This window comes from Lissotriton helveticus, chromosome 5_1, assembly GCF_964261635.1.
Source record: "Lissotriton helveticus chromosome 5_1, aLisHel1.1, whole genome shotgun sequence".
NCBI lineage: Eukaryota > Metazoa > Chordata > Amphibia > Caudata > Salamandridae > Lissotriton > Lissotriton helveticus.
In genome coordinates, this window is record NC_136065.1 from 154,831,402 (window position 1) to 154,843,577 (window position 12,176).

The 12,176-nt window shown below is 43.1% G+C and overlaps 1 protein-coding gene across 2 annotated transcripts in view; it reads right to left on the reverse strand.

Moving 5' to 3' along the window:
- COL5A1 (collagen type V alpha 1 chain) overlaps positions 1-12,176 on the reverse strand; it is a 523,191-nt gene that overhangs the window by 122,632 nt on the left and 388,383 nt on the right. For both annotated transcript variants that reach the window (XM_078641937.1, XM_078641938.1), the window contains exons 28-29: positions 6,767-6,811; positions 1,259-1,312 (exon numbers count right to left, since the gene is read on the reverse strand). In XM_078641937.1, the coding sequence (XP_078498063.1) occupies positions 1,259-1,312; positions 6,767-6,811 (99 nt within the window). The remainder of the gene's footprint in view (positions 1-1,258; positions 1,313-6,766; positions 6,812-12,176) is intronic.

The window sequence follows — 12,176 nt, forward strand, 5'->3', positions numbered from 1 at the left end:
GTGTCACCTGTGTGCCCCAAATATTGAGACTTTCTGCGAGTTAGAGAGTATTCTCTAGGCAGCCATACTGCTGTTGGATCAGACTGTTGGATAAAAAAAATAACATCTTCATGATGGGGAACCTCTTTTACCTTTAGAGCTCACACCTTCTTCCCAATTAAAAGATTTCCTCCTGTCCATTAACATGTGGGTAGAGCAAAGGCCTCTCTGTAGCACTGAAAGCTCTTTTTCAAGTTGATCACATAAGGTCTGGCGACAGCTGTGCTGTCAAGCCAGACCAAAAAATGAGTGCCTTTGAGTTAGATAGTGATAAAGTCTGTATTTTAGACTATTGAGTTTGTTGTATATCTTACATAATCAACCTTATTTTCTGATCTATTAATCAGGTAGTGGCAGAAAACACTGCTTCATTCGGAAGGGTCAAACTCAAGTGGCTGCTAACTTCCATTCTGTTAAAAAGTCATGTTTTGTAGTCTCCCTTTTTTATGTTAGTAGCAAAGAAAATAATTCAGCAAAAACATTTGATTCTAATAATAGCCAGTGGAGGGTGAGGCTTCATTCTGAACTCAGACAATAGACAATACTCCATTAAAGTATCAGCCAACTTGGACCCTGACACTATAGGACATACGGTCTAGTATCTAAGCTGCCCATTGTTGACACAGGCCACTTGAGTTTTGACTCCTGTTTCTCAGACTAACCTTACTATTGGGCAAATTGCCTTTGGTCCCTTGCTGGTCTTGGCAAAATAAAGTAGTTCACTTTACTTATTGACTTTATTGTATGGTGTTGGGCAAATAAACTTTGTCCTGTTACCTATTTTCGCTTTCTTTATCACCTTGGATAACCAAGCTTACTTTATTTATCTTTGTATTACCTTATTGTGTGAGCATAGGCAAACCACCTAAGTTCGATTACTTTTTTTAAGTGATTGTTTGATCAAGGGCACAATAAACGAATGTCAATTAGTTGTTGAACTCGTTGTGTGGCCGGATGCAAGTAACTTTCACTGCAGTACTTGTGGGCATTACTGTGCAACTCTGGGCGAATAATATTTTCTCTCTTATTTTTTCCTTTTACTGTGTGATTTTGGACAAATATCCTTAGTTATCGAAAACCGAGAGAACTTTGAAACAGGGTAAATGTAGAGTTATACACAAAAGGCAAGAACTGCATTTAAGAGCCCGCTCATAGTGTGCAACACTTTTCTTTACAATGCGATTTTCATCCCAGGTTCATGCAACATCACAATGCTTACTCTGTCTCCTTTGATGCCCATGTCACCTTTAAATCCTGGGAAGCCATCCTCACCCTGTGAAGAGAGAAAAAAAATATATGCAAATCAGTTGGCGCAGTCAAAAAGCAATTTTGGCAGAGCGCAACCTCTCCGTGGGCTGTCACACGCCTGGCCGGTGGGAGCAGCACCAGTGGAGTTGTACTGGGGAAGGCAGGCAATGTGACAGTGTGGAACACATCTGAAAGCCTCACAAAACCAGGGCAAGTCTGTTGCCTTGGAAACCCATGTGTGCTTTGTGCTCTCTGGGAGGACTATTCTTAGTATGGCTTGTTCTTCTGATGTGGAGATGAGCGCGAGCACACAAAGAAGACCGTACCGCTCACACGGCCAACGTAAATGTGCCATCCAATGTAGAGAAAAAGAAGCAATTCTCTTTACCTACGCGGTATCTCGAACAATCACCAACAATAGGCATTCTAGAATGTTCATTTGTTTGAATATATCAGCTGGGGCTTTGGGATGCATTTGTGACATCAAACAGCGGATGGTTCCTTTAATAGAGAGTTAGCTCAAGGGAAGCAGGGGAAAACTAGAAACATTGGTGTCAAACCAGGAATGCCACCTTCACCCTACTGGTGCAAAACTAGGAGAGGGAACGCTCTCAAGAGAGTCGTACCCGTGAGCGTCTTCAAAGACTATGAAGTACCGAGCAACACGCTGGCCCTCTTTTAGATGTAGTTGGAAGTTTTCAGAACTCGAGTAAAGTGCTGCAAGAGCCTTACCACACATTTAACATTTTTTTCCAGCTAAAATAGTGTGTGGTAATACCACACTCCAGCATAGTAAATATGTGTCCATTCCCATCAGCAAAAACTGATGCTAAAGCTCCTTCAATAAATGCAGCCATCTTATTTTCTCAAGTTTTTCCAGTTTTAAAGTACATTCAAGGCAACTCTGTGCATGTATGTTGTGTGTGCAATCACAAACTTGTGGGAATATTGAAAATTTTCAGAGAATCTAAACAATCAATTCAATCACACATTTACAGTATATATGCAGACGATTAGAGTGTATTATGCAATCTATTCTCATTGCTGAGAGTGGGATGGGCACAAGGTTCAGAAACAGCATATTACACTCTGTGCATCTGCATACATGCTTTATGGCATGACGTTTTCTTCATGTATATTTATTTTTACAAAAGGTATTTAACCGAAAGAGTCAAATTCAAGTAAAACTGTATAATCACATAGAAGGTGCACCATGACAATAAATAGGTTGTTTGCTACGTAAAGACAAGGTAACATGCAATCCCTGATACAATACACACTGAGGGGCTCATTTACTATCCCCCAGAGTCGCCTTGCACTGTCGTTGCATTACTATTAATGACATTTTATGAAAAGTGATGCATTGTTCGAAAGCTGCCCGCTACGCTTGCAATACGTCAAAATCCCACAGCCTCTAAAACCCAGGTGTAGGAATGATGCATTGGCTGGTGCAGTGGAATTTGACCAGCTGAAGTGATTTGCAACAGTGTAATCTGCAATCAAGTCTCATCCCCTCAACAGGTAAGTGCACACATGAGCTAGGTAATACAGTAAATCACACATTACACACCATTAATCGCTTATGTCACACATACATAGGCATAGTGGCACACACAAGTACACTATACCCACTTGTATGTGTGACATCCAGGACCAATGTGATAGAGTGCACTGTGAGTTTTTCACCTTTTCACAATCCAGTACATTGGTCCCCATACAGTAGGCTACTTGCGTCAGTTAAAACTGATGCATCACCTCTTTTTTTCTCATTGCTGTAGTTTGCATTAGTTTTATGGCCAAATACAGCAATGCTCTACATATGTGCAGGAAGCCTTGAAGCATCCTTCCCATGGATACGTCAGCATTTCTGACGTTTCCTTAGGACCATGCGCCATGGAGAGCCATATTGTGAATACGGAGCATCCATGGTGCCATAACCTATTTTGAGGCAGGCAAAAGTAAAACTGACGCATCGCTGCTTTACCGCATTGATGAGTCTGTTCTTGCAAATGAGGCCCTGAGTATCCCCTGTGTATGTAGTGTGGTAATTGTTTGTATATTAGGACATTTGCTCTAAATACCATGTTATTGGGTCCCATTTATTTTCATTGGCATGGAATGAATATGCACTCATACACACACGCACCCCTCCCACATATATATATACACCGCTCCTGTCTTCGAAATCCAGGTTGTCCAGTGGCAGGCGAGGGGGTGCTCAGAGGAGTTTACTAACAGCGGCACAGGACCTGGATGAGGAAAGCAATATGCAATTTAATAAAGACAGCATACCAGTTCCACAAGACACTGCGGCATCAGCACCGCCCATTGGGGGGGCGTGTCATCTTGTTAATAGTGAACTCGTACCTGCGACCATACGTCAAGTTCGTCTATCCCTGAGGAAGAAGGCATGGACCTTTGAAACGCGTCGGAAAGCATAGAGACGATTCCTCGGCCTTTTGAATTTTCCAGAGGCTTACACATGGACCTGTGAGCTATCAAGCACGCTGCTGCCAATAAACGCCTGTTTGTGAAACCCCCGTGAGTGTGGTGTGTTCAGTAACACGGGAGCTGTAATATATATATATATATATATATATATATATATATATATATATATATATATTCTGCTCACTATTTCCGCTTTCTCTCCCAGAAATCACAGCACTCAGGAGGGTAAATCAATCTACAGGTTTATTGTCCAGGAACCGCACAAACGCGTTTCGGCGTACTGCCTTCATCAGTGTCAATGACACTCAGTGTTTGACATGTCAATAAAGTTTCTTAACATCACTAGACATAGACAAAGGACAAAACCTCTCTGGAACACCATAGGCACCATCTTTAAGTGTATATGAGTGACATTGCATTGCCAACACGTTATTGATTTTTTCCACCTACAGATAGGTTACTGCCTACAGTCAAAGGGTGCATATATATATATATATATATATATATATATATATATATATATATATATATATATATATATATATATATATACATATATATATATATATTCTACACTACAACACCATTTCCTGTTGTGAGTTGGAGATTATCTCTGAAAGGGCAGCAGGGTTGATGCAGAGTCGTCCTGTAATTAAATGACCTTCATCAGGCACTAGGGTTAAAGAAGGTTCTCTGCTCTAGTTACAGATTACAGGTAAATCAGCTCTAATGTGCCCCACCAGGATGGTATCCCGAATTTCCAAGCAGGTTCCAGTTGGCAGCACCAGCAGGGACACAAACCATTACACTGCATGACAGTTCATGGCATCGCCACTCACCCGATCCAAGGTAAAGCACATGTCAATGCCAAGCACCGTCTGGAACTGGTATGACCATGCAACTACCTTCCTTTCCAGCACACCAACTAACCGCAAACTTATTCCATTTCATTGTCTATTGTAAAAGATGATTTGAAAGCCAGACCGGTCCTGTGCTTTAATTAGCAATTTTTTAAAGGGTTTTGATTTCGCGGGTCTTCTACCTATTAAGAAATGTTGTCCCGTTGTTACTATGTCACTTGTCATTCCTTTTCCTCATGGCTGTTTTCACAAGCACATAAAAAGAGAATAAACACACAAAGACATGACGCGCTTGCTTCAGAAACAGCACCCTTGTCCTAATGTTTCCCTGAAGCAGTGCTTAATGTGAGCCAGTGGTTTCCGGTGCTCAACTCAGCAACTTAATTGCCAACACCGGCGCTTATGACAGTTTGCCACAAGGTGGCGCTGTCTTGATAATTTAGAGATGACCACAACAACAGTTAGTAGTTTAATATAAATTTAAAATGCCTATTACCTGCTGCTCAAGACATTTGAATAGCTTTGAGGGCCTGAAATATTTGTGAGGGTGAGTAGTTGTGCTTGCAATGCCATTGGCAGCACTGGCAGGAGAAATTTGTGGTGCAAGCTGCAGTGACCTCTAGACAAGAGCCCTGACATTTATTTATTTACAAATTAAGTACTGCCCTGAAGCCCAATCATTGAGGGTTCAATCAGGCAGCTTTTGTTATCTCACTCACTGTTGGGTTCAACATCAATTTCTTGACAGCCAAATCAAGCTCAAACAGCTTTACGTGTTCACGCACAGCACGCTACCGGACATCTTCACACTAGCCACATGGCCTTGATAATGAAACACCTCGGATTTCATGCATGTGCAGACATAGCAAGTGCACATCGCCTGGAGTCCAACAACAGAAGGTCGTGTATGAACCAGCTCTGCGTGAGGTCGATCCGGTGCAAATATATTTCCCCAGAGGAAAATATCCAGATGGCATAATGTGATTTGATTTTTTACAATCTTTTAAATATCAAGGGGCACAGTTTCTAGTTTTTGACACAGGGCAGTGCAGCAAGTCACTTTGCTGTGCCGCCCTGTATCAAAAGGAATACGCCGTAACTATGAGATACAGTGCATTCCTGTCACCATCCACTGCGCTGGTGAACAAGTGGCTGCCTTGCGCCAACGCAGGCACCCTTGCACCATGGTGCAAGGGTGTTTCATTATAGGAATGATTGCTTTTGTGCACGAAGAGACATCTTCCTCAATCAATGGATTTATTTTCCTGCTTCTATGTGTGCTGCAGAATGCAACACACAAAGAAAGAGGACAAAACAAGGAGAAATAAAGTTATTTCTCCTCATTATGTCTCCCCTGGGGAGGTGAAAGCTTTTGACACGTTCCCGTTTACAAGTCCTTGTATATCTGGGAATACATCAAAATCCATGGGAGTTGCATGGGAACACCCACCGCAATGCCCATGGAAAGCCTCTTTGACTCAGATTAAGAGAAATTAGCGACTTATGCTGCTTTGCCTAATATCTACAAGGCCATGAAAAGCCACACAAAGTGGCTGTGTGCAGCCTCATAGATATGGACCTGCCTCTGCGCCACGGGTACGTCAAAAACAATTATGCACCAACGGAGCAAGTGGCTTGTAAATAAGAGTCTCAGTGTTTTAAATTGTTGCGGCACTGGAGAGAGATGGGACTAGCGCAGAACAAGAGTATATTAAAGGGAGGGACTTTCTAGAATGGTCATTGTTACCAACTGTTAGTGATGCAGGACTGGGTAAAAGGAAAGTTTCTTTCTCTTCACTTGATGACCCCTTTAAGACACCATGATAGGCAGTGCTTTAAATAGGCAGGAACTGAGTACCTGCATTAATTAATGTGAAAGGGAGAGTACCTGCACCTTTCAGCACTGATGCAATCCATGTGATGAGAGAGGACCGACACTTCTCAGCAGAAAACAGCTACTGTGGCCAGTGAGTACCAGCACGTTACCATTTCCATTTAAAGTGTTGGTGGTAGGCAGACTCCTCATTGTTGGGTATGGCTTTGCCATTCAAAGCTGGTCTCTGTAACCAGCCTTTCATTGCCCAAGTTCTGAATAGCGACATTCTCTCTTGCTGAGCAGTAGCACCATTTCTAAAACAAATAGATAATTACAACTGTATTATTCTCACCTTTTCACCTTTGGTACCTTTCAGACCCCGGATACCGTCAGCACCCTGCAGAACAAGACAAACATTAATATTAGAGCATATAACTCTCTTGAGGATAAAACTCACATGACCACAAAAAGCAAAATCAGTGATAATATTATGAGAAGAAAGAGGAAGGGAGAGACAATGAGAGAGAAAAGGAAGGGGACTGACAGAGAGAGAAAGGATAAAGCAAGATAGAGAAGGACGGTGTGAGAGAGAGCGAAAAAAGTAAGGGGGAGAGACAGGGGCAGAGGAAGAGAGATAACACACTAGGCTAGAAATGTTTTTGATCCTCTCAATTTATTCCTGGCATGATCAACATCCAATGCTCACTGGCCCTAACTAAAAGAACTAAAGGCAGGTATGAGAGAAAGAAGGTAGAAAGTTAAGATAGGAAAACAGTGACAAGGGTGGGAAGCAGGAAGGAAAAAGAAACAACAAGAGTAAGAAAACAAGACCTGTAGCATAAGGTGGTGGAAGAAAGAGGCGTGAGGTGGAGCCAAGTTGAGATATTAGTATTGCTGATTCTAGTATCGCTGTGTTGTGTCACTGTCCTGGTGTTGTGCAAAGCATCAGTATGTTAGTATGAGTACCTTTGTTGCCTGTGTTTGTCTCCGAGTGTCTGCCCCAAGCCACTGTCCAAGCGTCAATGTGCGTGCCCTCTGTCAGCGTTCCAGTGTCGCGGTGCCCAAGTCAATATCCCCTTGTCAGTGCCTCTGTGTCAGTGCCCTTGTGTCAATGCTTCAAATATGGCATTGCTCTAGTGTGACTACACACACGTTAACATCCTCATGTTAGTATTAGCACCGATGCGCTGGTTCTCTTGTGTGTATGTCCCAGTGTCATTAGTCCCCAGTGGCCCCAGTTCCGAAAACCAACAAAATAGAACCGGAGTCCTATTCCATTATTCCTAGCTGAAGTATTCAGGTGACCGGCCTGCTTTGAACACTCTAATTTTTTCAAAGAAAACGCTTCGGACCCCCAGGACACTCAGTCAAGAGCATCAAGGGGGCGCCGAGAGGCAGGGGCTGGGACAGTCGGTAGCTCGCCTCGTCACTACCCTTGTGTCAGCGCTCCCTGCCAATATCCACATGCCAGTACACTAGTGCTGGATTCTCCCTGTCGGAGTACCTGTGTGGGTGTTTCAATATTGTGTCACTAGCCTGGTATTGTGTCCTGGTGTCATTATTATAGCATCAGTAGTAACCCTGTGTACTAGCAATCTTGTCCAAGAGTCCCAGTGAAACTGCCCCACGCGAGTGTCCCAGTGTTAGTGTTTGCGCACTGTGTCTGTGTTTCAGTATTACTGCTCCTATTTCAGTGTCCCCAATTCTGGTGTCAATTTGCCTGTGCTAGTTTCCTAGGGCTAGATGTTCAAAGCTTTTTTCTGCTTGCAAACAGGCCATTTACGACCAGAAAAAAACATTCTCTGATGTACCAAACCCTATTTGCTTTTACCGAATCCCAAAAAGGGTTTGCGAGTCACTATTAGGAAGGGGGCGTGTTAAGGGTAGCGAGTCGCACTGGTATGAAGGAATGTTTTGCGACAGGAATGCGGTCGCAAAACACTCGCAGTACCACCAACTTCAAGTAGGTGGTAACCCATTCACAAATGGGAAGGGGTCCCCAAGGTACCCCTTCCCCTTTGTGAATGTGGGTGTCAACATTTTTGAAGAGCAGGCAGTGGAACCACGGACCACTGCCTACTCTTAAAAAATGAAAAGGTAGCTTTTCGAATTCCGTTTTCCGTTTAGGAAACCAGGCTGCATTACAAAAAGAAAATTGCTTTATTTAAAAAGCAAGCACAGACATGGTGGTCTGCTGACCCCAGCAGGTCATCATCTGTATGAGTGCAGGCCATTCCCAATAAGCTGCAAAGCGAAGCCTAACTCATGAATATTAATGAGGTACATCTATTTGCAACCCACTGGGAATCGCAAAATGTGTCGAAGACACAATTGTACAAAGGTGTTTGCAATTTCAAAATTGTGAATTGCAAACATTTGCAATTAGGAACTCGCAAACTGACTTTTATGTACATCTGGCCACTAGTGATAGTGTTCATTTGCCAGAGTCCTCGTAAGTCAACGAGTACCATTTACCCTTTGTTTGCTGCACCTCTGTCAGACCCCCATGTCACTGGTGGTGCTCCTGTGGCGGTGTGCCAGTGACTGCGTTGACCCTGTGACATTGTTGGTGCTGTTGTGTCAATGTTTCTGCCTTAGTATCCCCCATGATGTTATTGTTTGGTTATAGACTACTTATACCACCCTCCACTTCGAAGCACTAGGAGCAAGGAAAAGCCAAGAAGCCTGAAAGAAAAGGTCAACAAGAGAACTTTTGATCTCAAATATGCATCCAGGGTGAAGAGAGTTTTGGGAAGGTTAACATGCAGAATGCGTGCGGGAACATTGTTTACAACGCGGTGTTTACACCGCAGTACCTTTACAACGGTGCCATTACAACGCAAGTCGTTACTACGACTTGCGCTGGATGGTGCTGTTGTATAAGGAATATTGTAATTTTATATTCCAACACCTTCCCTACTGTTACGTGGGCTGGTGTTAGAATATAAAATTATAATAATCCACAATCTAAGCACACCAACGCAAGTCGTTGTAAAGACTTGCGTTGTAAAGGAAGCGTTGTAAAGTACCGCGATCGAAAAGATCGCATTGTACTAACGTACATCCGAATGCAGGACACATAGACAGAGGAAAAAACAAGGAGGAAAAGAATTTTCTCCTTGTTCCGCCTTTCCTGGGGAGGCGAATCTTTTCGGCACATTCCAAGATTTGCAAGGGCTTGTATATCTGGGAGTGCATGAAAAAGGCTGTGGGAGCTGTGTGAGAACGCCCACGCAACGCCCATGGAACTTCTACCCAGGGCAGTGTAGCGCAGTGCAGACATGTGTGCTGCATTGTGTTACTCCATATTTTTGACGCCACTCAAAGCCACATAAAGTGGTTCTGCATGGCATCAAAACTATGACCTGAGGTTTGTGTCGCTCTTGCACCACCATGCAAACGGGGTCATACATTTGGCTTATAGTTTTTATACTGGAAGGGTCCCGTTAAGTATATAACCTATGCTGGACGGGAACGCATGGACCCTTTCAATATTGTGCAAGGGTGTCTGTAAATGAAAGACAAAAGTATGCCAGTTCTGACTCCATGTCTTTGTAGATATGGTGCAGATTTTGCCTTTCCCACAGCACAATGCAGCACCTTTTGTTGCTGTGCTGCACTGCGCCAATAATCAGTGGATCTGCCCTTTGAGTTGAAGTTTGTTTCACTGTGCTGCGCAGATCAGTCATTTTAAACCGCGTGCTGGAAGTATTCAGAGGGAAATGAGGTTTATCATAAGCTAAGTGATTTGAAGTGAGGCTGGTGGTCTATTAACCATACATCCTGACAGATGTCATTATTTGGGAGGTGCCTTGCCCTTCTCCTTCTGCCATCCCACCACCTGTGACTTTTGCCATGGCGTGAGGAGCAGAATGTCGTCAAGATGGACAGAAGGTAGGTTATGTCCACCCTGAAGGCCTCATTAGCTGATCTTCACTAGTTGGTAACACCATCATAAGCTCAGGGAAATACCTTCTGGACCTTCTGCATAAGCTGCCTAGTCTAGGTATCCAAACAGTGGCATTACCATGTCTCTCTCTCGTCCGCTTCCTTCTTATGGCCCTATAGCCTGCTGACGAGGGTTATACTGGCTGTTAAAGGCCCTAAACCCAAGTTATAGACCCGAGCAGCAAGCGAGGGCCTATAACGAGGGCCTTAAACCACAGGTGTAGCCTGAGGCAGAAGGGATATCAGGCTTTATAAGACAAACAGTGGAATGTTGAAGCTTATATCAGCCATTATTAGCCCTGAGACACTTCATTGACTTCAATGGAGCTCCCAACATCCCAATGTCCTAATACCATTTGCACAATGTGCTAAATGATTAAGAGCACACAGTAACAGGGAGACCTAAATTGTAATCCCAGAGTTGTCACTTCATCAATTTTGGCACTTTGTCACCTGTGATCCTGGGCAAATCAATGTGCATCACAGTGCCTCACTTCTTTGCGCTGAAAACCTGTTTTTTTCAGGCTCTATTCAATTTCATACTTGCTCAATTCTTCATTACTATCAAATATAGTGTTACAAGTCCTTTATACCTGTGCATGTTTTATATTTATACCTGAAACATCTTTCCATTGTACAGTAATACATTTGGTTAAACTTTGATGACCATATCTTTATTTTTGCAAATTCGATGCTATTTTTGTTCATGCTATTTCATTTAGTGCTTTTGTAGGAGTACTGGCTTCAAAGCATATTTTAGCCAGAGGGTACATGGCGTAAGTTCATGAATGCAACTGGCCTTAATAGACGGCGTGACTCGTGACACCGGGCCTGTTCTCTGGTGGCCTCACCAGTAGGGGAGAATGGACCTGTTGGGAGTGCTGGCAAGACTAGTGTCTGCTGGTTGGCAGATAGCTAGGCCAGTCGTTGGCTCTGGCTTCAGAGGGTCTGATAAACTGCGATCATTCATCTTAACAATTTTAGTGGGTGAACTTATGCTGTTAGGAAACTGAGGGCCCAGACTTTAGAATGAAGACGTGGATTCAAATGAAAAGGACTACGCAATGAATACCCACTGCTGAAATCTAAATAAAAGTGTTTTCTAGAAGACCATACAAGTGTTTTTTAAGAAAAACATTGAACTAATATCCAAGGCTCTGATGTAAGTCTGATAATTTGCCCCTTTTATCCAATACTGACCAAATATTCAAAATGTATATTTCTTTTGAAAGTTGGTAAATTTTGTCGAAGTAGAGTCAGAATTGTATTAAGAGATCTTTCGTTGTTCTCGAAAATTAAAAATACTGAAAAATTAAAATTATCGACAATTTTCAGTTCATTCTGGTCTTGTCCCTTAATTTGAAAAGTCACATTACTCTCATACACCTAACAAGCCTTAGTAAAATAAAATGTTGGGTGAAGAAAAGCAACATGGATAGATGGATAAATGGATGGATTAGTGGAAGGCCAGATGGATGGACTGATGGGCGAGCCTGCCAGCCAGCACGCATATTAATAGGTGGATGGATCAATGGCTAGCCGGAAGGACAGAGGGACCAGTTGGCCAACTGGTGATGGATGGATGGATGGATGGATGGATGGATGGATGGATGGATGGATGAATTTATGGATGGATGGATGGATGGACAGACAGATCAATTGATGGATGGGCCTGGTGGTTGGCCCGCAAGTAGATGGATGGATGGACAGATAGATCAATGGCTTGTGTGTGTGGTCTGTAGCGGGACTGATGAATGAACAAGCAGATAGAAACACAGAAAGATCGAGGTTGCGCAAGTTGCAGACTTTCTTAA